Source organism: Haliotis cracherodii, unplaced genomic scaffold (assembly GCF_022045235.1).
Source record: "Haliotis cracherodii isolate W230 unplaced genomic scaffold, xgHalCrac1.p SCAF_16, whole genome shotgun sequence".
In the NCBI taxonomy this organism is placed as follows: Eukaryota; Metazoa; Mollusca; class Gastropoda; order Lepetellida; family Haliotidae; genus Haliotis; species Haliotis cracherodii.
Window position 1 is genome coordinate 31092226 of NW_027266271.1, and position 23451 is coordinate 31115676.

The 23451-nt window shown below is 40.5% G+C and overlaps 1 protein-coding gene across 2 annotated transcripts; it reads left to right on the plus strand.

The window, feature by feature from the left end:
* The first annotated feature begins 7309 nt into the window (after positions 1 to 7309).
* On the plus strand, positions 7310 to 23356 carry LOC139463569 (melatonin receptor type 1B-B-like). Of its 2 annotated transcripts, none has more exons than XM_071244842.1 (2): positions 7310 to 7459; positions 21776 to 23356. In XM_071244842.1, the coding sequence occupies exon 2, from the start codon at positions 21859 to 21861 to the stop codon at positions 23341 to 23343; it is 1485 nt and encodes a 494-aa protein (XP_071100943.1). In that variant the 5' UTR covers positions 7310 to 7459; positions 21776 to 21858; the 3' UTR covers positions 23344 to 23356. The 2 variants fall into 2 exon arrangements, with proteins under 2 accessions (XP_071100943.1, XP_071100944.1); XM_071244843.1 differs by lacking the exon at positions 7310 to 7459 and adding an exon at positions 7686 to 7716.
* The last annotated feature ends 95 nt before the right edge of the window (positions 23357 to 23451 follow it).

Below are 23451 nucleotides of genomic sequence, written 5' to 3' on the forward strand. Positions count from 1 at the left end.
TAGACTTGAGAGAGTTGCCTTCTTGTAGCACAGTGATATATGTGTGTGTGACATGAGGACTTTTACGTGGATGATTGTGGAAATAAAGATTTGTCTTCAAACATGTGTTTGTTTTGGATCGGTGAACAAATTGTTTTGTTCTTCTACTTTTGTGTTGACACACAGTCCCAGCATCGTCGTAGGTACATACAATGTGTCAGCTATAGTGAAGAAACCTCATCCAATATAGCAGCCATATTGAAAGCATTCTATTGTCCCTGTAGTGAGAGGTCTATGTGTGATTTGATACGACGTACGTACATAGTGCTTGATACGATGCGCTTTCAGGGGATGATGGCACACAATCATTCACACCTTCGAGGTACGATGGCACATAATCATTCACACCTTCAAGAGACCATGACACAATAATTCACACCTTCAAGAGACAATGACACACAATCATCCACACCTTAAATGGATGGCAACACACAATCATCCACACCTTCAAGGGATGGCAACACACAATCATCCACACCTTAAAGGGATGGCAAACAATCATCCACACCTTAAAGGGATGGCAAACAATCATCCACACCTTCAAGGGATGACACACAATCATCCACACCTTCAAGAGATGGCAACACACAATCATCCACACCTTAAAGGGATGTCGACACACAATCCTCCACACCTTCAAGGGATGGCAAACAATCATCCACACCTTCAAGGGATGACACACAATCCTCCACACCTTAAAGAGATGTCGACACGCAATCATTCACACCTTCAAGGGATGGCGACACAAATCATTCACACCTTCAAAGGATATTGACACACAATCATCCACACCTTCAAGAGATGGCAACACACAATCATCCAAACCTTCAAGGGATAGCGACACACAATCCTCCACACCTTAGATGGCAACACACAATCATCAACACCTTCAAAGGATATCGACACACAATCATCCACACCTTCAAGAGATGGCAACACACAATCATCCACACCTTCAAGGGATATCGACACACAATCATCCACACCTTCAAGGGATGGCAACACACAATCATCCACACCTTCAAGGGATGGCAACACACAATCATCCAAACCATCAAGAGATGGCGACAAAAATCATCCACACCTTCAAGGGATGGCGACAAAAATCATCCACACCTTCAAGGGATGGCGACACACAATCATTCACACCTTCAAGAGATGGCGACACACAATCATTCACACCTTCAAGGGGTGACCCATAATCATCCACACCTTAAAGGGATGACAAACAATCATCCACAACTTCAAGGGATGACACAGAATCATCCACACCTTCAAGGGATGGCAAACAATCATCCACACCTTCAAGGGAGGACACACAATCATCCACACCTTAAAGGGATGTCGACACACAATCATTCACACCTTCAAGGGATGGCGACACACAATCATTCACACCTTTCAGAGATGGCAACACACAATCATTCACACCTTCAAGAGGTGGCAACACACAATCATCAACACCTTCAAAGGATATCGAAACAAAATCATCCACACCTTCAAGAGATGGTAACACAAAATCCTCCACACCTTCAAGGGATGGCAACACACAATCATCAACACCTTCAAGGGATGGCAACACACAATCATCCACACCTTCAAGGGATGTCGACACACAATCATCCACACCTTCAAGAGATGGTGACACACAATCGGCCACACCTTCAAGGGATGGCAACACATAATCATCTACACCTTAATGGGATGACAAACAATAATCCACACCTTCAAGAGACGGCGACACACAATTATCCATACTTTCAAGGGATGGCGACACACAATCATTCACACCTTCAAGAAACAATGACACAATAATTCACACCTTCAAGAGACAATGACACACAATCATTCACCATGTGAAGATATGATGACAAATAATCATTCACATCTTCAAGAGACAATGACACACAATCACCCACACCTTCAAAGGATGGCAACACACATTCATCCACACCTTCGAGGGATGGCGACACACAATCATCCACACCTTCAAGTGATGGCGACACACAATCATCCACATCTTCAAGGGATTGCGACACATAATCATCCACACCTTAAAGGGATGGCAAACAATCATTCACACCTTCAAGGGATGACATACAAACATCCGCACCTTCAAGGGATGGCAGACTATCATCCACACCTTCAAGGGATGGCAAAACACAATCAACCACACGTTAAATAGATGGCAAACAGTCATCCACACCTTTAAGGGATGGCGACACACAAAAAGCCACACCCTCAAGAGATGGCGACACACAATTATCCACACCTTCAAGAGATAGCGACACACAATGATCCACACCTTCAAGAGATGGCAACACACAGTCATCCACATTTTCAAGGGATGGCGACACACAATTATCCATACCTTCAAGGGATGGAAACACACATTCATCCACACCTTCAAGGGATGGAAACACACAATCATCCACACCTTCATGGGATGGAAACACACAATCATCCACACCTTCAAGGGATGGCGACACATAATCATCCACACCTTCAAGGGATGGCAAACAATCATCCACACTTTAAAGGGATGGCAACACACAATCATCCACACCTTCAAGAGATGGCGACACACAATTATCCACACCTACAAAGGATCACACACAATCATTCATACATTCAAGGGATAGCGACACACAATGATCCACACCTTCAAGAGATGGCAACACAGAATCCTCCACACCTTCAAGAGATGGCGACACACAATCATTCACACCTTCAAGGAAGGAGGGGTACAAATACATTGGGCTGGAATGTCCAACAGACGCAACACAGTGGAGGGATCTCAACACAACTGTCGATGATGATGTTGCAACTGGGGCTTTTTGTAGCTTTATTGCAACTGTCCAAATAGAGTTTTCCATACCCATTTCCATGTACTAAGTATTTTATTTTATGTTTCTGATGATAAGATAACCCTTCATACACGATTAACGCACTGTCCTGACCAAATTACATCAAGCATAACACAATCTCCCTCACTGCCTCTGCCGTCCAGTCCCACTTGTTATAGAGTGAATGAGTGAGTGAGTGTGTTGGGTTTAAAGCCGTTTCTAACATTATTCAAGTTTTATCACGCCGTGTCAGCTTAATGTGGGAGGAAAGCCCGAAGTGATGCAGGTCTCGAACGTTTACCACTTCGGTGAAACCCACGAGCACGGGTATGGTGCTGACAAACCTAGAAACATAATCGGGGCGAACATTCGAACCCACAATCATAGGTTTCTGGCGTGCTAAGGGACGCAACTCTGCACAGCGAATCGCGGCGTCTTAGACTACTGGGCCATCCGTGCCCCCTGTGAGAGAGGAGTACGAGATGAAGGAAGACCAAACACAATTGGACCTATCTACCGGTCTTGCCCAGACACAGTTACCTGGACCAATACCCTTCTAGTGTTTCTTGTTTGTTTGTTTGTTGCACGCCAACGTTCCAATGTTCCAGCTATAAATAATCGAATCTGGACCTGAAAAATCCAATAATTGATATTACGAGCAACGTCCCATGCCCTCAGGATGCAACTCAAAGTCACCGAGCCTGACAACCGATCCATAGTCGGCTGGTACCGGGGATCCATTCTAATAAATCAGTTATCCCAACGGAATCTGGTTGGGCTTTAAAGGTATTTATGACTTTGTCAAATGATATACCTTAGGGCAGGCGACTTTGTAAAGGGTAATGCAGTGAGCACATTTCGATGTGTATAGCCTTCATGGAATAGTACTTTGTGTACATAGATACTTATATAGGACCAGCTCGATTCCCAGATTCGTCCTTGGTTTGGTCAGCACCATATCATCTGCCACATTTTCCCTCATAAACCGTGATGCAATAGAAGCCTTGAAAGAGGCCAGTCTGGTGCACATCATGGGCTGTACTGTAGGTTGAACATGCAATTACCAGAAAGTATCAAGGATAATGGAAGAGACTACCATGACGCCACTAACACTTCACGTGTGCCTAACCCCCACCATGACGCCACTAACACTTCACGTGTGTTTAAACACCACCATGACGCCACTTACACTTCACGTGTGTCTAACCCTACCAAGACGCCACTAACACTTCACGTGTGTCTAACGCTACCATGACGCCACTAACACTTCACGTGTGTCTAATTGCCACCATGACGCCACTAACACTTCACGTGTGTCTAACCCTACCAAGACGCCACTAACACTTCACGTGTGTCTAACCCCCACCATGACGCCACTAACACTTCACGTGTGTCTAAACACCACCATGACGCCACTAACACTTCACGTGTGTTTAAACACCACCATGACGCCACTTACACTTCACGTGTGTCTAACCCTACCAAGACGCCACTAACACTTTACGTGTGTCTAACGCTACCATGACGCCACTTACACTTCACGTGTGTCTAACCCCCACCATGACGCCACTAACACTTCATATGTGTCTAACCCCCACCATGACGCCACTAACACTTCACATGTGTCTAACCCCCACCATGACGCCACTAACACTTCACGTGTGTCTCACACTTCCAAGACGCCACTAACACTTCACTTGTGTCTAACCCCCACCATGACGCCACTAACACTTCACGTGTGTCTAACCCTACCAAGACGCCACTAAGACTTCACTTGTGTCTAACCCCCACCATGACGCCACTAACACTTTACGTGTGTCTAACCCCCACCATGACGCCACTAACACTTCACGTGTGTCTAACCCCCACCATGACGCCACTAACACTTCACGTGTGTCTACCCCCCACCATGACGCTACTTACACTTCACGTGTGTTTAAACACCCACCATGACGCCACTAACACTTCACATGTGTCTAACCCTACCAAGACGCCACTAACACTTCACTTGTGTCTAACCCCCACCATGACGCCACTAACACTTCACGTGTGTCTAACCCTACCAAGACGCCACTAACACTTCACGTGTGTTTAAACACCCACCATGACGCCACTAACACTTCACGTGTGTCTAACCCCCACCATGACGCCACTAACACTTCACGTGTGTCTAACCCCCACCATGGCGCAACTAATACTTTACGTGTGTCTAACCCTACCATGACGCCACTAACACTTCACGTGTGTCTAACCCTACCAAGACGCCTGTAATGAAACTGATGAAGATTTGGATAAGAAATGATTTTTCAACCACACGACCCCTACCATATTTGAAATGTTGTTGATTCGTGCCGAAATAAGGAAATTCAATTATTTTCAAAGATATAATTTCTAAGATACCCTCCAGTAGTTGTGTATTAAGCAGTTTTTCCACAAAAGAATAAACGTTTTCATTCAAATTGTATTTTATAAAATATAACCATGTAATATTCTTTGAAGTATTCTTTGAGGGCTGATTAAGCGCCAGTACAGTTCAGTTGTTTGCATTTAATATCGCTAAATCATGATATTTTCAACTGAAAATCAAACATATAATAAAATCAACTGAGAGGTACTTACTTTTGCTCCTTTCTTTACATTTATTGTTCAAACTGAACCAGTCGTCTTTTATATTAGATATATTAACAAACCACTTTATAAACTAACATATATTCATTATTATGATTTCGGTTGTGAAAGTGCATTGGATAATGTTATAATATTTGAAAGAGGTAACATTCCCAATAACTTAGTTAATATAAAAGTTATAGAGACCGAGATCTTTGTAAACAAATATTAAAATCGTGACTTGTATTGTATTGGGTTTTTGTTCAATCTGTTTACAGACTCGGTGTGGAGATGTTCTTCTGTCTATCAACCCCTTCAAAGAACGGTCCATATATGTAAATATGTATGTATTAAAACCTAAAGCAGTGTTTTGAATATGATATTGACATCGAAATAGGATACAGTAATGATTACATTCCCCTATCAACGAAAGTGCTTAAATACACAGGTGATACACACATGCGCTTCAACACATGTATGTCACTGTTAAAACAAACAACTTGTCATGTTCTCACATCTTCACTCCGCCTCTCACATAAACCAATAAGAAGCACACTTACACGTAACTCTGAGTGAGTGAGTGAGTGAGTGAGTGAGTGGGTGAGAGTATTGTTTTACGCCACTTTTAGCAATATTCCAGCAATATCAGAAAAAACCAGAAATGGGCTTCACGCATTGTACACATGTAGGGAATCGAATCCGGGTCTTCGGCGTGACGAGCGAACGCTTTTACCACTAGGCTACCCGACCGCCCCGTTACTCTAAGTAACCATTGTAACATAACCAGACTGGCCAATCCTTGGTGCCACATTACCATTCGTGGCATTATTCTCTACTTAAGCGAAGGCTGGGAAATGTGGAAATTTGAAGTTTGAGTTACGTAGTTGACGGGACAAAGGGTGGCTGTTTAGATGTGTTCTGACACGATTAACCATTTGTTCACGTGATCCAGTTGTTTTAGACCTCTTTGACGTCATTGGTATATCTCAGCATCACTCACTCACTCTGTGATTTCAGCACCACGAGCAATACGCCTGGCAGACTCCGAAACATAATCAGCATCCCCATGTATTCCACGTGACAGCCGCCGTCTTCTGCAGAATGAAGGAGTCACGTACCAACCAGGTCGGTTTCTTACTGTAGCAGCGTCAAACGACTCTTGCTCAAACATTGTTTGATCAAAGTTACAACATTCAAGGCCCCGATAAAGCTTTTTAAAACGTGTTATGGTAGACACGTGAAAAACATTTCCAGATTTGAAGCATCGGTGATAAAAATAATGTCCGATGCCATTCCCTATTTTGACTTTACGATAAAAGGAAAAGAAAAAAAAAGAAGGAAGTATTTTATCTATGTGTCACATGTTGTATGTGTACACATCAGACATAAAAAACTCGCATAAAATACATACATTAGGCCATAAAAGGCCGATGAGACACAATGGATAATGAAAAACATCATTTATATAAAAGAATTCTAACTGATGTGATTGCAAAATCCGATAAAAATGAATTTCAATTTTAAGTAAATGCCTTCGTGGAAACGTTTTTGAAATAAGTGCGGCAAGAGGTTTTATATACGTGTTACAGTTCTTTAAGAACACTGTCTATAAAGAAGTGATACGGGTACATATATCTGAGACGATTAACACTTCGACAAGTGTCAAGCAGTGTCAACTCTTCATTAACTCCTACAGGTGTGTTACCTAGCAACGTGTAAACTCCGTAAATTTATAGCGTCGCAGGTGGAGAGAGCAGGCTTTTTGTTTTGCTGTGATCAATAGCCGCTGTTGTGTGGGAAGGTAGACGAAGGCTCCAACTTTTCATCAGGGAACTGGTCGATCCCAGTTGGCATTCCCACCCTATTCTATATGTGTTCCACCCAGACAACTAACGTTCTCGGCGAGTCTCTCCGACTCCAGCAGACAGGAATGAGTGAGAGCGACATCCTCCAAGCAGCTCCCTCAGGTGAGTTCCTCATCACATGTTTGGTATCACGTGAGATGTTGATGTGCTTGAGACCGTTACGTTCAACGAATGTCATCAGCAAGGTTAATGAGTATGTGCTCATTAATATTCATGGCAAGTGCTTCTGTGTTTTTTGTTCGTGAATATTGCGGTGGTATTTCATGGGTCGTGTTATATGTGGACGGTGTAAAACGTTACGCCTCACGCTGCGCTTTTAATGGACAGTGATTTGATTCCAGGTACACAAGTTATTCCATGTGAGTCCACCACTTGCCATTGTCTGTTAAGGTTTTTTCAATAGTTAGGTGTTATTCCAGATACCACTCGACTGTGACTATGACACAGCGGCGTTACACAGCACATATATATATATTTGCCAAAAGTATTTAGGTGTTAGAATAAACACTTCCAGCTTGGTGGTGTATTTAGAATGTGGAAGATTCCCTCTCTATGTATATTCAAATATAAAAGTTATTAAATACTGGCTGAGACTTATTGACATGCCCTCATATAGATTGCCAAAAAAGTGTTATAATATGATGAAAGTTTATGATAATAATGGGAAAAGAAACTGGGTTACAGGTGTTCGAGAATTACTTTTCAGTTGTGGCTTTGGTGATATTTGGCAAAACCAAAATGTGTATTCCAAATCAATGTTTATACTTTCATAAACCCAGAGATTAAAGGATATTTATTTACAATCTTGGACTGCATCATTGACTCTAACAAACAAGTGCTCTTATTACAAAATGTTTAAATCAGAAATAATTATGGAAGATTATTTATCAAAAGTTAATGTTAAAAAATTTCGAACGGCTCTTTCACGTTTTAGATGCTCTTCTCAGGATCTTTTAACAGAAACAGGGCGCTATGTAAACATTCCTCGTGAAGAAATCTATGTTGTTTAAACTCAGTAGAGGATGAATTTCATTTCTTACTTGTATGTCCAGTGTATTTACACCTTAGAGAAAAATACCTGCAAGCTTATTATTACAGGTACCCTAATATTATTAAATGTGTTACACTGCTGTCAAACACAAAAAGAAGTATCTTACAAAATGTTTCCATGTACATATATTATGCCTCTTTATACCGACAGAACCTTATGAAAGAATTATCTTAGCTGCTTGGTATTAGGAAACTATTGTGTATATACATTAAGTACATATTTATAGATATTTGCCATCTGAATAAACTACAAACAAAAGAGTTAGAAATGGTACTAAACTATTAGGCTGGCATATGATATTGTGGGACGTGATATTACAAATGGTTTAGTATAGTTATATGTATATGAAATGATATGATGTGACAAGTGTTGTGGTGTGATATGGTACATGAGGGGATATGATGCAATATGTTATGTGTATTATAGAAATTGTGTAAATACTGTTTTTTAGTGTACATGTTATATGGCTTGCGGTCTTCCAGTGTTGAAATAAATATTGATTGATTGATATGATATAAATTGGCATGGAATGACATGGCATTATATGGTATGATATGATAAGATATAATGGGACAAGCTATGAAATTGCTAATGTGTTGTGTGATATGACATGTTGAAATGTGATATAATATAGGTGTGATATATGGTACGATGGTATGTATGGTATGTTATGACATAATAATGGTATATGAAATAATACTATATAGTATGATCTTAAAATAATGATACAATATGATATGATGTTATAGAATATGTTGTATGATATAACAAGTTGTGATATGGTAAAATAGAAATTATGAAATTACAGGGTATGGTATTGTACTGTATGCGTGAAATTGTGTGACTGTGTTGAGATACGATGTGGAATGACGTGATGTGATTTGGTGAGATATGTACATAAATTGTATAAAATTGTATATTCTTCAAATTGTACTATAGGCCTGTGGCCTCTTCAGTACGTGAAATTAAGATTGAAGATTGAAGAGCACATATACACATGACGTATATAGGCATTATTAACATTATTACACGAGTGCAGCAGCAGACAGATTAGAGTTAGTTGTCACCACAATGTGTGCTAACAGCCAAGTCCATGATCAGTGCAACAATGACCTATGTTGTAATCCTGGCACGATTAGTCTATTGTGATTCCGTTAAGTTCTTTGAACTGCTTACTAATTTTCAGTCAATCTGTCAAGTAAATGACTATCACAATGATCCATGCTGGGTCAATCCAACAACAAGAGTGATGAACACACAATGGCATTTCGAAAGTGGTCAAATGTAACGCATGTTATGTTTGGGATAACACTTTCCATAGTAAAGTAGAGTTTCTCGTACGTTTTGGGGTTGAATCCCGTCCTGGATTCGTACCCACACTGCCAGAGTTAGGCACCTAATAGCCAGCTCACAAAATCAGCGATCTAACCCACTCAAAGAGATTTTTGATTTCTTTATTTCCGTATTGAGGCCACAGGCCTATAGTACATTTATGATTAGTACATTCAGGGCAGTAGAGTTTATAACATTATATTTTTCCTGTGTTTCATTGCATGATTAATGTACATAGATAACATTTAGTAAAAGTAAGTACTTCGAATTGTTTAACAGAGATGTGAATCTAAAGAAATTTGGATTGACATAGTAATATTCAGGTATATACTTAGCCCTTAATGTTGCAAACATGGGCATAGAAAAAGGAATTGATATTCATCTTCAATGTCATTCAGGGCGCACAGTTGACAAATGGGTTCTTCTCTTTTAATACCCGTGTAACGCCCTGTTTCAATAAATACAACATGTGAACTACATCGAAATCTTGCTAAGGAATCCCGGAATTCTTTTTTATATTTAAACAAAATAAATACTGTTCGTGATATAAATATTTTTTTTAACATTTTGTAATAAATACATTTGTTTGATTCAAATACAGATTGAGACCAATTTTGAAAATATGTATCTTTAAGTCTTTGTGTCAATTATCTAATGAAATAAGAATGCCATTCTATATATTGTTCACACCAAACAGCCAAAACCAACGGAAAACAGCAATACTTTTACGTCTGCTTTTACGTACCCAGTGATATCATACAAATACACAAGGCATGGTATAACACATATACACAAGGCGTGGTGTCATACATATACACAAGGCGTGGTATAACACATATACACAAGGCGTGGTGTCATACATATACACAAGGCGTGGTATAACACATATACACAAGGCGTGGTGTCATACATATACACAAGGCGTGGTATAACACATATACACAAGGCGTGGTGTCATACATATACACAAGGCGTGGTATAACACATATACACAAGGCGTGGTATAACACATATACACAAGGCATGGTGTAACATATATACACAAGGCGTGGTGTCATACATATACACAAGGCGTGGTGTCATACATATACACAAGGCGTGGTATAACACATATACACAAGGCGTGGTATAACACATACACAAGGCGTGGTATAACACATATACACAAGTCGTGGTGTCATACATATACACAAGGTGTGGTATAACACATACACAAGGTGTGGTATAACACATATACACAAGGTGTGGTATAACACATATACACAAGGCGTGGTATAACACATATACACAAGTTGTGGTATAACACATATACACAAGGTGTGGTATAACACATATACACAAGGCGTGGTATAACACATATACACAAGGCGTGGTATAACACATATACACAAGGTGTGGTATAACACATATATACAAGGCATGGTATTACACATACACAAGGCGTGGTGTCATACATATACACAAGGCGTGGTATAACACATATACACAAGGCGTGGTATAACACATATACACAAGGTGTGGTATAACACATATACACAAGGCATGGTATTACACATACACAAGGCGTGGTATAACACATATACACAAGTCGTGGTATAACACATATACACAAGGTGTGGTATAACACATATACACAAGGCATGGTATTACACATACACAAGGCGTGGTGTCATACATATACACAAGGCGTGGTATAACACATATACACAAGGCGTGGTATAACACATATACACAAGGTGTGGTATAACACATATACACAAGGCATGGTATTACACATACACAAGGCGTGGTATAACACATATACACAAGTCGTGGTATAACACATATACACAAGGTGTGGTATAACACATATACACAAGGCATGGTATTACACATACACAAGGTGTGGTATAACACATATACACAAGTCGTGGTGTCATACATATACACAAGGCGTAGTATAACACATATGCACAAGGCTTGGTATAACAGATATACACAATGCGTGGTATTACGCATATACACATAAGGTCAGAAAACATACAGAATTATTTTCATGATGATAAAGGAACTAGCCTACTGGTACTGCCATTGGTTGTGTTGTGTTGATGACGTGTACGCGCTTCCAGCAGTTGTTGATTTCATGCACCTAGGTCAGCCTCATACAATAGGGAAACAATAAACACAGATGGAGTGTTCCAGGAATACTGCTCCATGTGCACATAAGAACCCACATCCGACCCCCAAACCTACCAACACCCATACCCGACCCCCAAACCTACCAACACCCACATCCGACCCCCAAACCTACCCCCCCCCAACCTACCCCCCCCCCCACACCCGCCGCCCCCACCCCCCCCCCACCCCTACCCCCAACCTACCCCCCCCCCCCCACATCCGACCCCCAAACCTACCAACACCCAACACCCACACCCGCCCCCCAAACCTACCAACACCCACATCCGACCCCCAAACCTACCAACACCCATACCCGACCCCCAAACCTACCAACACCCACACCCGCCCCCCAAACCTACCCAAACCCCCCCCAAACCTACCCATACCCACACCCGCCCCCCAACCTACCAACACCGACGCCCACACCCTATCCCCAAACCTACCGACACCAAAACCCACACCCGTCCCTCAAACCTACCGACACCCACACACATACTCGCTTAAGACATCACTGGAAACTGCTGTCCAATCCATCATCCCTGCAGTCAGGCGTGAAGCGGTTTCCAACAAGTGAAGGCCACAGCAACTCCACGCAGACGTCCGCCGACCCGGGAACGCTTTCACCTCCATGTTTAGTGGGGCGTTGGGGTGCAGGTATTGATCAGTCAGTCGCACGTTACAACGGTGTGTGTTTGGGCTGTTGCCTTGGGGTACTGCTTGTTGCCAAGGTTGGGAAGGGGTGGAGATCGAGGGTGGTGGGATAGAGTTTGGGTGATCTAACATGACAGTCCTAATACACGACATATACGTGGTGATCTAACATGACAGTCATAATACACGACATATACGTGGTGATCTAACATGACAGTCATAATACACGACATATACGTGGTGATCTAACATGACAGTCATAATATACGGTATATACGTGGTGATCTAACATGACAGTCATGATATACGGCATATACGTGGTGATATAACATGAGAGTCATACTATACGGCATATACGTGGTGATCTAACATGATAGTCCTAATATACGGCATATACGTGGTGATCTAACATGATAGTCATAATATACGACATATACTGGGTGATCTAACATGGCAGTCATAATATACGGCATATACGTGGTGATCTAACACGACAGTCATAATATACGGCATATACTGGGTGATCTAACATGAGAGCCATACGATACGGCATATACTGGGTGATCTAACATGAGAGCCATACGATACGGCATATACTGGGTGATCTAACATGACAGTCATACTATACGGCATATACTGGGTGATCTAACATGACAGTCAAAATATACGGCATATACTGGGTGATCTAACATGACAGTCATACTATACGGCATATACGTGGTGATCTAACACGACAGTCATACTATACGGTATATACGTGGTGATCTAACACGACAGTCATAATATACGGCATGTACGTGGTGATCTAACATGACAGTCATAATATACAGCATATACGGGTGCTTTTTCCAAACTCAGTCATTGCTAAATATCGCAACAGAATGATTTGCGATTCCTTCAGTGGGAATGTGTGAAGCAAGTAAAACTGCAGTACACTTTCCGCTGTAGCCCAAGGGGACGCCGGTTTCACGGAGTGAGGGGGAATCAATACCTGTATGTCAGATTTTTATCACGATGCGATACCTGTCCGCGTGAGAAAATCAATACCTTTAAGTCCGATCTTCACTCCAATACGTTACCTGGCCGCGTGAAGGCCTGACGTCACCTCAAAAAGAAGCCTCATCAGTGATCGTCCGGTCTAAATGAAGGATGCGTGGGTTCTCGAGTCAATCAGATGCCAGCTTTCTAAAACGGCTTAATTTGTTTACCACTTTGAATCGATTGCTTTGAATCGGCAATGTTGATTTGTACAAACAAAAACCACACAGAACACAAACATTCCTTTCATGGTGCCTTTTTTGTGTAGTATTCATGGCGCTAAAAAATGACAGGGTGCGTAAAATACCCAATGTCGTGGCGTCAGTTCTACATTCGGCACTGGTCGTTTAAGTTCGTTTTCGATATACGGAAATCAGATATGCTGGTAAAAAATGTTTCCCTGATTATAACGTTCACCTTTGCACAGGGAGGTATCGAATCCATGTAAAGGATCTGATTTGAACAGAATTGATGACAATCACGTGTCCAGTAGTTGTGGTCCTAATTACTCTGTGTTCAAGTGTAATTTCAGGAGCTCAGTGAAGATAAAGTTGACATGGATTTGATCTTAATCTCAACAGCCACACGTCCCCTCACCAAGTACACTGGAGCGAATCCCAAACTGCAATCAAGCACCTTGTTACAGGCATCGCCCCTGGGCGTCATCACGTGTCATCATTTGTCCATTTTATTAGCTGTGTCTTACTTACTTTGGAGATTTAACGTGCGCTTTCCGACTGATGCGTATTTCGCACACGGACCCGGCCAGGCCATTTAATGTGTTTCCGAAAGGGGCGAAAGTGGTCTGTGCAACCCAAGAGGGGGCTTTAGGGGTTGCTTAAATAGAATTTGGGAATTTTGAGATTTGGAATAGATGCCGATGGGGTTGGGGAGGAGAAATAAGGGAGCTGGGTATGGTGGATGTTTGTTTGTTTATGTGATTTTGATTTGGTAGGTTATTGTGTTTTTAGATGCGTTTTATTAGTTCCGTTTTGATTAAGAATACGCCTAAGGCCTTGAAGTTTTCTAGTTTATTTTGTGGGTTTAGTATTGCTTCTAGAGTGAGAGCCTTGTTTAGATTGAGGGTGGTTTGTAATGCGGTTCGATGTGTTAGGTAGTGTGTGCAGTGGATGAGTGCGTGTTCTGGGATTTCTGGTTGTTTGCAGTGTGGGCAGTTACCTGTAGTGTTTTTTTAAAAACAATTTTTTAGATGGTTATTTAGGTTGGTGTGTCCTGTTTAGACTTTAGTGATTACTCTGTCGATTTTTTTTGATGGATGGAGAATTTTTGGTTTTGTTAGTGGTTTGCTGATTACTTTTTTGATTTGGCTATTTGAGTTTAGATATAGGTTATGCCATTTTTTGTGATTTTTTGCTTTTTACGCTTTTAATTTCTGATTTTGAGATTGGTAAGTTTAAGCTTATTTCTGGGATTTTGAGGGATAGTTTAGCTGCTTTATCAGCGTTTTCATTACCGTATATTCCTACGTGGGCGCGTATCCACAAGAAGGTTATTTGTTTGCCTTCCTTAGTTAGGTCGTTGGAGCTTTTAAATATTTGATTTATTAATTTAGGTCGGTTTTTGGTATTTTTGTTTTGGAGGGCTTGCAGTCCACTTAGGGAGTCGGTAAGAATTAGGATTTTTTTTGTGTTTTTTTTAATTCTTGATTATGGAGGGCTGAGGCCATGCCCATTAGTTCTGCCGTGAATATTGATTGTTTTTTTGGGAGTCGGAAGGATTGTGTGGTTTTAGTTGGTTGTGTGGTATGGACTCCGAAACCTGTGTGTTTGGAGGTCGGATCTGAAGATCCGTCCGTTTAAATGTGACACCAATTTGGCCAATTTTCGTGTATGTATGCTATGCTATTGTGGTAGTTTTAGCTATGTTTGGGTCGGTTTGTTTATTTATTTGGCTAGCTAGTGTTGTGTCTATTTTGGGTATTTTAAGTTTAGGGGTGAAGATATTTGATTGTTTGCAGTTTTGTTTAAGATTTTTAATTTGGTGTTCAATTAGGTAGTTTGTTATTCTTTGGGATATTGGGGTAAGTAAGGGGTGTTTACGAGCTAGAGCTTGGTTTTGGGGGCTAATATTTTGGTTTATTAAGTTTTGGATGAGAGGGTTTGATTGGGACGTGGCCCAGAAATTTAAGCTTAGCTGTTCCCTGCATAGACTTAGTGGCATTTCTCCTGTTAAGGCCTGAAGTGAGGTGTAGGAGGTGCCATGTTGGGTGCGTGTAATTAGTTTGAGAGCCTGATATTGTATTGAGTCAAGTTTTTTAGATAGAGAGTTGTTTAGGGTGTTGTATATGGCGCAGCCGTAGTCTAGTTTTGATCTAATTAGTGATATGTAGAGAAAGAGGAGGGTATCTTTGGAGGCTCCCCAGTTAGAGCCAGTAAGGCATCTTAGGGTGTTTAGGTCTTTACTGCATTTAGTTGTTAGGTTTTGGATGTGAGCATCCCAGGTGAGATGTTCATCGAGAAAATAAGTCCTGAGAATTTGGTTTGTTTTTGAAATTTGATTGTTTGATTGTTTAGCTGGAGGATTGAGTGGGGGGGCGAGTTTCATGTTTTTATGTTTGAATACTATTCCTTTTGTTTTTTCTGAGTTAAGGGAGAAGCCCCATTTGTCAGCCCATTGTTGTATTTTATATTAATTAGGTGTGTCTATGTAATCTTAGCTATTAATTAGCTGTGTCTATGTAATCTTAGCTATTAATTAGCTGTGTCTATGTAATCTTAGCTATTAATTAGGTGTGTCTATGTAATCTTAGCTATTAATTAGCTGTGTCTATGTAATCTTAGCTATTAATTAGCTGTGTCTATGTAATCTTAGCTATTAATCAGCTGTGTCATTGTAATCTTAGCTATTAATTAGCTGTGTCTATGTAATATTAGCTATTAATTAGCTGTGTCATTGTAATCTTAGCTATTAATTAGCTGTGTATGTAATCTTAGCTATTAATTAGGTGTGTCTATGTAATCTTAGCTATTAATTAGGTGTGTCTATGTAATCTTAGCTATTAATTAGCTGTGTCTATGTAATCTTAGCTATCAATTAGGTGTGTCTATGTAATCTTAGCAATTAATCAGCTGTGTCTATGTAATCTTAGCTATGAATTAGCTGTGTCTATGTAATCTTAGCTATTAATTAGCTGTGTGTATGTAATCTTAGCTATTAATTAGGTGTGTCTATGTAATCTTAGCTATTAATTAGCTGTGTCTATGTAATCTTAGCTATTAATTAGCTGTGTCATTGTAATCTTAGCTATTAATTAGCTGTGTCTATGTAATATTAGCTATTAATTAGCTGTGTCATTGTAATCTTAGCTATTAATTAGCTGTGTATGTAATCTTAGCTATTAATTAGGTGTGTATGTAATCTTAGCTATTAATTAGGTGTGTCTATGTAATCTTAGGTATTAATTAGCTGTGTCTATGTAATCTTAGCTATTAATTAGGTGTGTCTATGTAATCTTAGCAATTAATCAGCTGTGTCTATGTAATCTTAGCTATTAATTAGCTGTGTCTATGTAATCTTACCTATTAATTAGCTGTGTGTATGTAATCTTAGCTATTAATTAGCTGTGTGTATGTAATCTTAGCTATTAATTAGGTGTGTCTATGTAATCTTAGCTATTAATTAGGTGTGTCTATGTAATCTTAGCAATTAATCAGCTGTGTCTATGTAATCTTAGCTATTGATTAGGTGTGTCATTGTAATCTTAGCTATTAATTAGCTGTGTCTATGTAATCTTAGCTATTATTTAGGTGTGTCTATGTAATCTTAGCTATTAATTAGGTGTGTCTATGTAATCTTAGCTATTAATTAGCTGTGCATGTAATCTTAGCTATTAATTAGCTGTGTATGTAATCTTAGCTATTAATTAGCTGTGTATGTAATCTTAGCTATTAATTAGCTGTGTGTATGTAATCTTAGCTATTAATTAGGTGTGTCTATGTAATCTTAGCTATTAATTAGCTGTGTATGTACTCAGCGTCATTATGGAGAGGTCAGTTAGATAAGAGGTAACAGTATTAAAAAACCCTCGTATTTTTAACTTTGAAGGGTGTAGTTCAGTTGCATCTGGGGTAAGTTATGTTTGCCTCATATTGACTGTTACTTGTCACGTATTACACGTGCATAGGTAAACCGCTGGTTGCGTTCAAGAGTGTGTCTTGGACAGCTTTGTCCATCAACTTCAATCTTGCACTTCTCATTACTTTCAATGGTCGTTGTCCATTTGTCTAGTGTCATAAAACCATCCAATCAGTGTGGCACAACCTGTTCTGCAGCTGATAATCACATTGTCTGAACTGAACTTTTGTTTACACCCAGGCCGCTATCAGCGGCATCAGAGGTACAAATTATTTTAACAACATAATACATATAAATATAGAATAGATACAAAAACATCTTTGCCGTGCATGCATGCATATTAATAAAGATTTTCTAGGGTAGCAATATGTCTGCAATTCAGTGACGGGGAGTGTTACTTGATAGATTTAAACAATGACATGATGATTTTACAGGATTTGGACAAATAAACAAATAATGGAATTCAAATTCACCACCTCTGTCTGAAAATTTACAAAGTGGGCATTTCCTTTCGGTTAAAGGTATTTTTCTCCATCTACCAGTTTCAATGGGTAGATTATGGTTACAAGTTCTAAACTTAAGTAAGACTCGCCAAACGTTTTCCTGCAGTACGTTTTTATAATATTCAAAATTTAGGCAATCTTTATTTATGATACTACTATACATTGTGCCTTTTGAAGACTTATCCCTTGCACTTGTCCAACACTGTAGGTTAATGTCATTTAAATTTTCATGGACTAAATGTTTTAGATGAGTAGGATTTTTGAAACTTTGTGAAAACCAGATGTAGCTAAGTCCAAGTTCGTCAAAAGTTCGTTTGACATATGTAATACATTTATGTTTACATTTTCCAAATAGGTCGTCATTAAATAACAACTTGTATACAAGAAAGGACAATTTAGATGATTTCCCGGAAAGTAATTTTGCCCCAAATCTTATCATTCTCATTTGAGCGATGTTTGATAGATGGAGTCTTCCAAGTTCCCATGTCCCATGAAATTTGGAGTACATTTTCTTAAAGACACCTTTGTTTTGTTTTCAAATCCCCATACTTCGCTTCCGTTGAGAGGATTACCATACTGTTAAAAAGCCACAGTTGACATTTAAGTGACTTCCGTACTTGGCATAAAACATAGCTTTCGTTGCTTGTTCTATTAGCTTTTTCTTTCTTAAAGTGAATTTTGATTTTTTTTTAAAGGTAATACAACCTTTTCCAAAACATCATGACCAATTTTAAAATTATGTTTATAATCATATTTTGATCCACCAAATATGAATATTTATTTTAGGTAATATTAACCTTAAGCCTCCAATGTATGCAACAGTTGTGAAATGAGTCTAACATATGTTTTAGATCATAAGAATTTGTGGCAAATAAAACTGCATCATCTGCGTACAGTAATACAAATATTGTGATAATATTTTCGATTCGATCATAGAATCTGTTTTCAATTGGACACCTTTACATAAGTACCGCTTCGAGGTCATTTAAAAACATTGCAAACAAGGCAGGCGACAGGTTTTCTCCTTGTCTTACTCCAGATTTACATGAAAAGAAACTTGTTAAATTACCAAATAGTTTCCAGATATGTTATTTTGTTATAGTTTTTGCTGAAGTCCTGATCGCCAAACTGTTTCAAATGCTTTTTGAAACTCTACAAAGGCACAAAATAATTTCTAATTCCCAACTTTTAATTCCATGAGGTTATATAAAGCAAATATGTGATCACTGGTAGAATAACCCTTTCTGAAACCTGCCTGAGCTTCCGACAGTATGGAGTTAGTTTCGATGAATGTTTCAAACGGTTATTTAAAACTGCTGTAAATAGTTTACCAAGACAGCTCAGCCGGGTGATAGGTCTGTAATTTTCGGGGTTGTGTGGGTCACCTTTACCCTACTGACCATTTTTGCTGGCAATGTACCAGCGTCAAGAACCATGTTAAGGAGTTTCATATAAATATCTATAAAGACATAAATGGTGGTTGAAGTATATTCATTAATTATATTATCAAGACCAGCAGCTTTGTTAGTTTTTAAATTATGCACACAGTTAACAATTTCACCTCTTTTTATAGCTGTATTAAGTAGTGTGCTTTCGTCCATGTTTACTTCACGTAGATTATCAAAGTTGTCATCTGCCGAAACTTCATTCAAAGATAGAAAAAAGCTGAATAATATTTCACTACCTGGTAGGTTTTCATCGCCAGACTACCTTCGCTTAAGAAGTTTCCATGATGAATGAAGGTCATTTCTTTCAACATTATATAACTTGTCTTGAATGTTTTTTTTAAAATGTATATTTAAAAATTTATGAATGCAGTTTTTTATAACTTTTACTTGCATTAACTAGTCGTTGTTTATTTTGGAATGTTTGACTACAGTTGAAATATTTCTTGGCCTCAAAGTATTTTGCAAAGGCGATTTTACATTGTTTACCAAACCAAATTTTAGAGCGCTTGTGGGATTTTGATTTTCTCTTACTCTTCTTAACAAATCCGAACACTTTGCCAGCAGTATGAAGAACTTACTTACTTACTTTGGAGATTTAACGTGCGCTTTCCGACTGATGAGTATTTCGCACACGGACCCGGCCAGGCCATTTAATGTGTTTCCGAAAGGGGCGAAAGTTGTGTGTGCAACCCAAGAGGGGGCTTTAGGGGTTGCTTAAATAGAATTTGGGAATTTTGAGATTTGGAATAGATGCCTATGGGGTTGGGGAGGAGAACTAAGGGAGCTGGGTATGGTGGATGTTTGTTTGTTTATGTGATTTTGATTTGGTAGGTTATTGTGTTTTTAGATGCGTTTTATTAGTTCCGTTTTGATTAAGAATACGCCTAAGGCCTTAAAGTTTCCTAGTTTATTTTGTGAGTTTAGTATTGCTTCTAGAGTGAGAGCCTTGTTTAGATTGAGGGTGGTTTGTAATGCGGTTCGATGTGTTAGGTAGTGTGTGCAGTGGATGAGTGCGTGTTCTGGGGTTTCTAGTTGTTTGCAGTGTGGGCAGTAACCTGTAGTGTGTTTTTTAAAAAAAAATTTTGGTGGTTATTTAGGTTGGTGTGTCCTGTTTGGAGTTTAGTGATTACTCTGTCGATTTATTTTGATGGATGGAGAATCTTTGGTTTGGTTAGTGGTTTGCTGAGCACTTTTTTGATTTGGCTATTTGAGTTTAGATGGTATGAAGTATGAAGAAGCACATCACATATTTTTGTATTTAGATGTGTTATGACATCAATTGGATTACAAACATAGCACAAAGTAGCTCAGATTCAATAGATTGTACAACCCCTTTGTCAATAGAGACGACATATTCAGAAGCAAGCGTCCTATTCCGTTTTCAAAGGCGGGGGCTTGTGTCGTTCTCTGGTCTTAACGCTTAGGGTGAAACAGGCTTGTCGATGTTTTTGGTTAGTGTTACAGTGATAGGTGAGTGGATGTCTGAACAATGGTTCAAAATCTTCTATTGTTGGGAAGACCGATGTTCATATTTGACACCCCACAAACCTATGTGACCATTCATTAATGACGCTGAATACTGGTTAATTACAGTTTGAAAATGTATCGTCACCTGTGCCGAGACGTCGCCTTGAAACAAGAAAGGAGTTGAAACATGTATCCTTAAGTCAACCATGTCTTCATATAACCCTACTGTTTGGTTCTAACTGAACAACATAGACCCTGATGACTTAGGCCGTCAATCTCAGATTGAAGCGACTGTGATAAACTATACACGTTGCAATGTCACATTCACATGAGTTTGTTTTGCTTGTTTGTTGTTTGACGCCGCACTCAGCAATATTCCAGCTATATGACGGCGGTCTGTAGATAATCGAGTCTGGGCCAGACAATCCATTTATTGATATCATGAGCATTGATCAAGGCAATTGGGGTAGGGTGACATACATCAACCAAGTCAGGGAGCCTGACCACCCGATCCCGTTAGTCGCATCTTACGACAAGAATGGGTTGCTGAAGATCAATTTTAACCCGGATATTCACAGGTTCACACGTATCATCCACTCCTCGAGAAGCGCGCGAGGCTGGGAATAATTCAACGCGGTCTCATATATAATTTCTTTACTTTGTCCTCCATTTGCAGCCTGAAGACCCCATGACGTTGCACACGGTAGGGCCTGCTTCGAGGCGTGGATGGAGTAGCACCAGCCGCCGGCGCCCACTGAGATGCCAAGTGTCGGTAACATCACCTACAGGGACAACAACGTCAACATACTCCTTGCCGCCTTGGCGTCTACGTTGTCCGTGACGGCTATTATTCTCAACAGCCTCCTCATCTACGTCATCTGCCGAGCCAAATACCTGCACACGTGCACCAACTGCTTCCTGGTGTCGCTGTCAGTCGCCGAGCTGCTGGTGGCTGTGTTTGCCGTCCCCTGGGCAGCCGTGGCCCGGATACATCACTCCTGGGCCTGCTCCAACACCTTCTGCACAGTGTCAGGCTTCCTCTACAACGTGGGCAGGAACGGCGCCGCCTACAGCCTTGTGATGGTGTGTCTGGACCGATGTGTAGCAGTGTCAACGCCCCTGAAATACAATAACATCATCACGTCACGCACAGCTCTGATGCTGACGATGTTCGCTTGGAGCCAGAGTACTCTCATTGCACTCGTGCCCTTTTTCGGGAAAGGCTTGTACACTTTTGTTGGAAAGTTCTCTCTGTGCATGTTATTAGGAGACAGCCATTCATCGCATATGCTTTTCAAGGAATTATTTGGTTGTGTTTTACCAGCGTTTGTGATAGCTGTAATGCTTGCCAAAATAGCGAAAGAGGCAACTTCCCACCATCGTGTATTTGCTATTTTGCCAGCCCCCCGGCTTCGCTCGTCACTAAGGCCAGGTCACTATGGCCGAAACACACTGAAGGCTATGAGAGCCTTGTTCACCATTATTCTTGCATACGCAGTATTCTGTATCCCATTATCGATAGTTAAGATCGTGCACCAAACCTGTTGTTCGCATTTACCGGAAGCGCTTGTGACGTCACTCGTCTGGTTGTCCTTCCTGTGCTGTGTGATTAATCCTGTCGTCATAGCAACCATGAACAAAAAGTTCAAACAGTCTTTCATGACTCTAGTGTGCTCATGTATGAAGCCCCCGCGGTCTCAGGACAAGGAGGGCTTTACCATTACTTCCGGTCTGCACACGGTACTGGACGCCTCGCTGGTCAGCAATATCCTACATAACTCCGACACTTTCAGACGACATACGCTCTCAAAACTCTCGACACAGCCGGACGTTGTGGGGAAAATGCAATTGCCGCAGGGGTCGGTTCTGTTCGGGACACCGACTGGGGGTCCTATTCCCGGGACATCAACTGGGGGTCCTATTCCCGGGACACCGACTCGGGGTCCTATTCCCGGGACACCGACTGGGGGTCCTATTTCCGGGACACCGACTGGGGGTCCTATTCCCGGGACATCGACTGGGGGTCCTATTCCCGGGACATCGATTGGGGGTCCTACTCCCGGGACATCGATAGGGGGTCCTATTCCCGGGACATCGATTGGGGGTCCTACTCCCGGGACATCGATAGGGGGTCCTATTCCCGAGACATCGATTGGGGGTCCTATTCCCGGGACATCGATTGGGGGTCCTATTCCCGGGACATCGATTGGGGGTCCTATTCCCGAGACGTCAACGGAGACGTAATCCACCAACTATATTCACGGATTACATTGTTCTAACTGAGTAAATTAAAAATTGCCATTGACAGGACTGAACAACTAAACTAAGATTTTCTATCTCCATAGTGCCCGC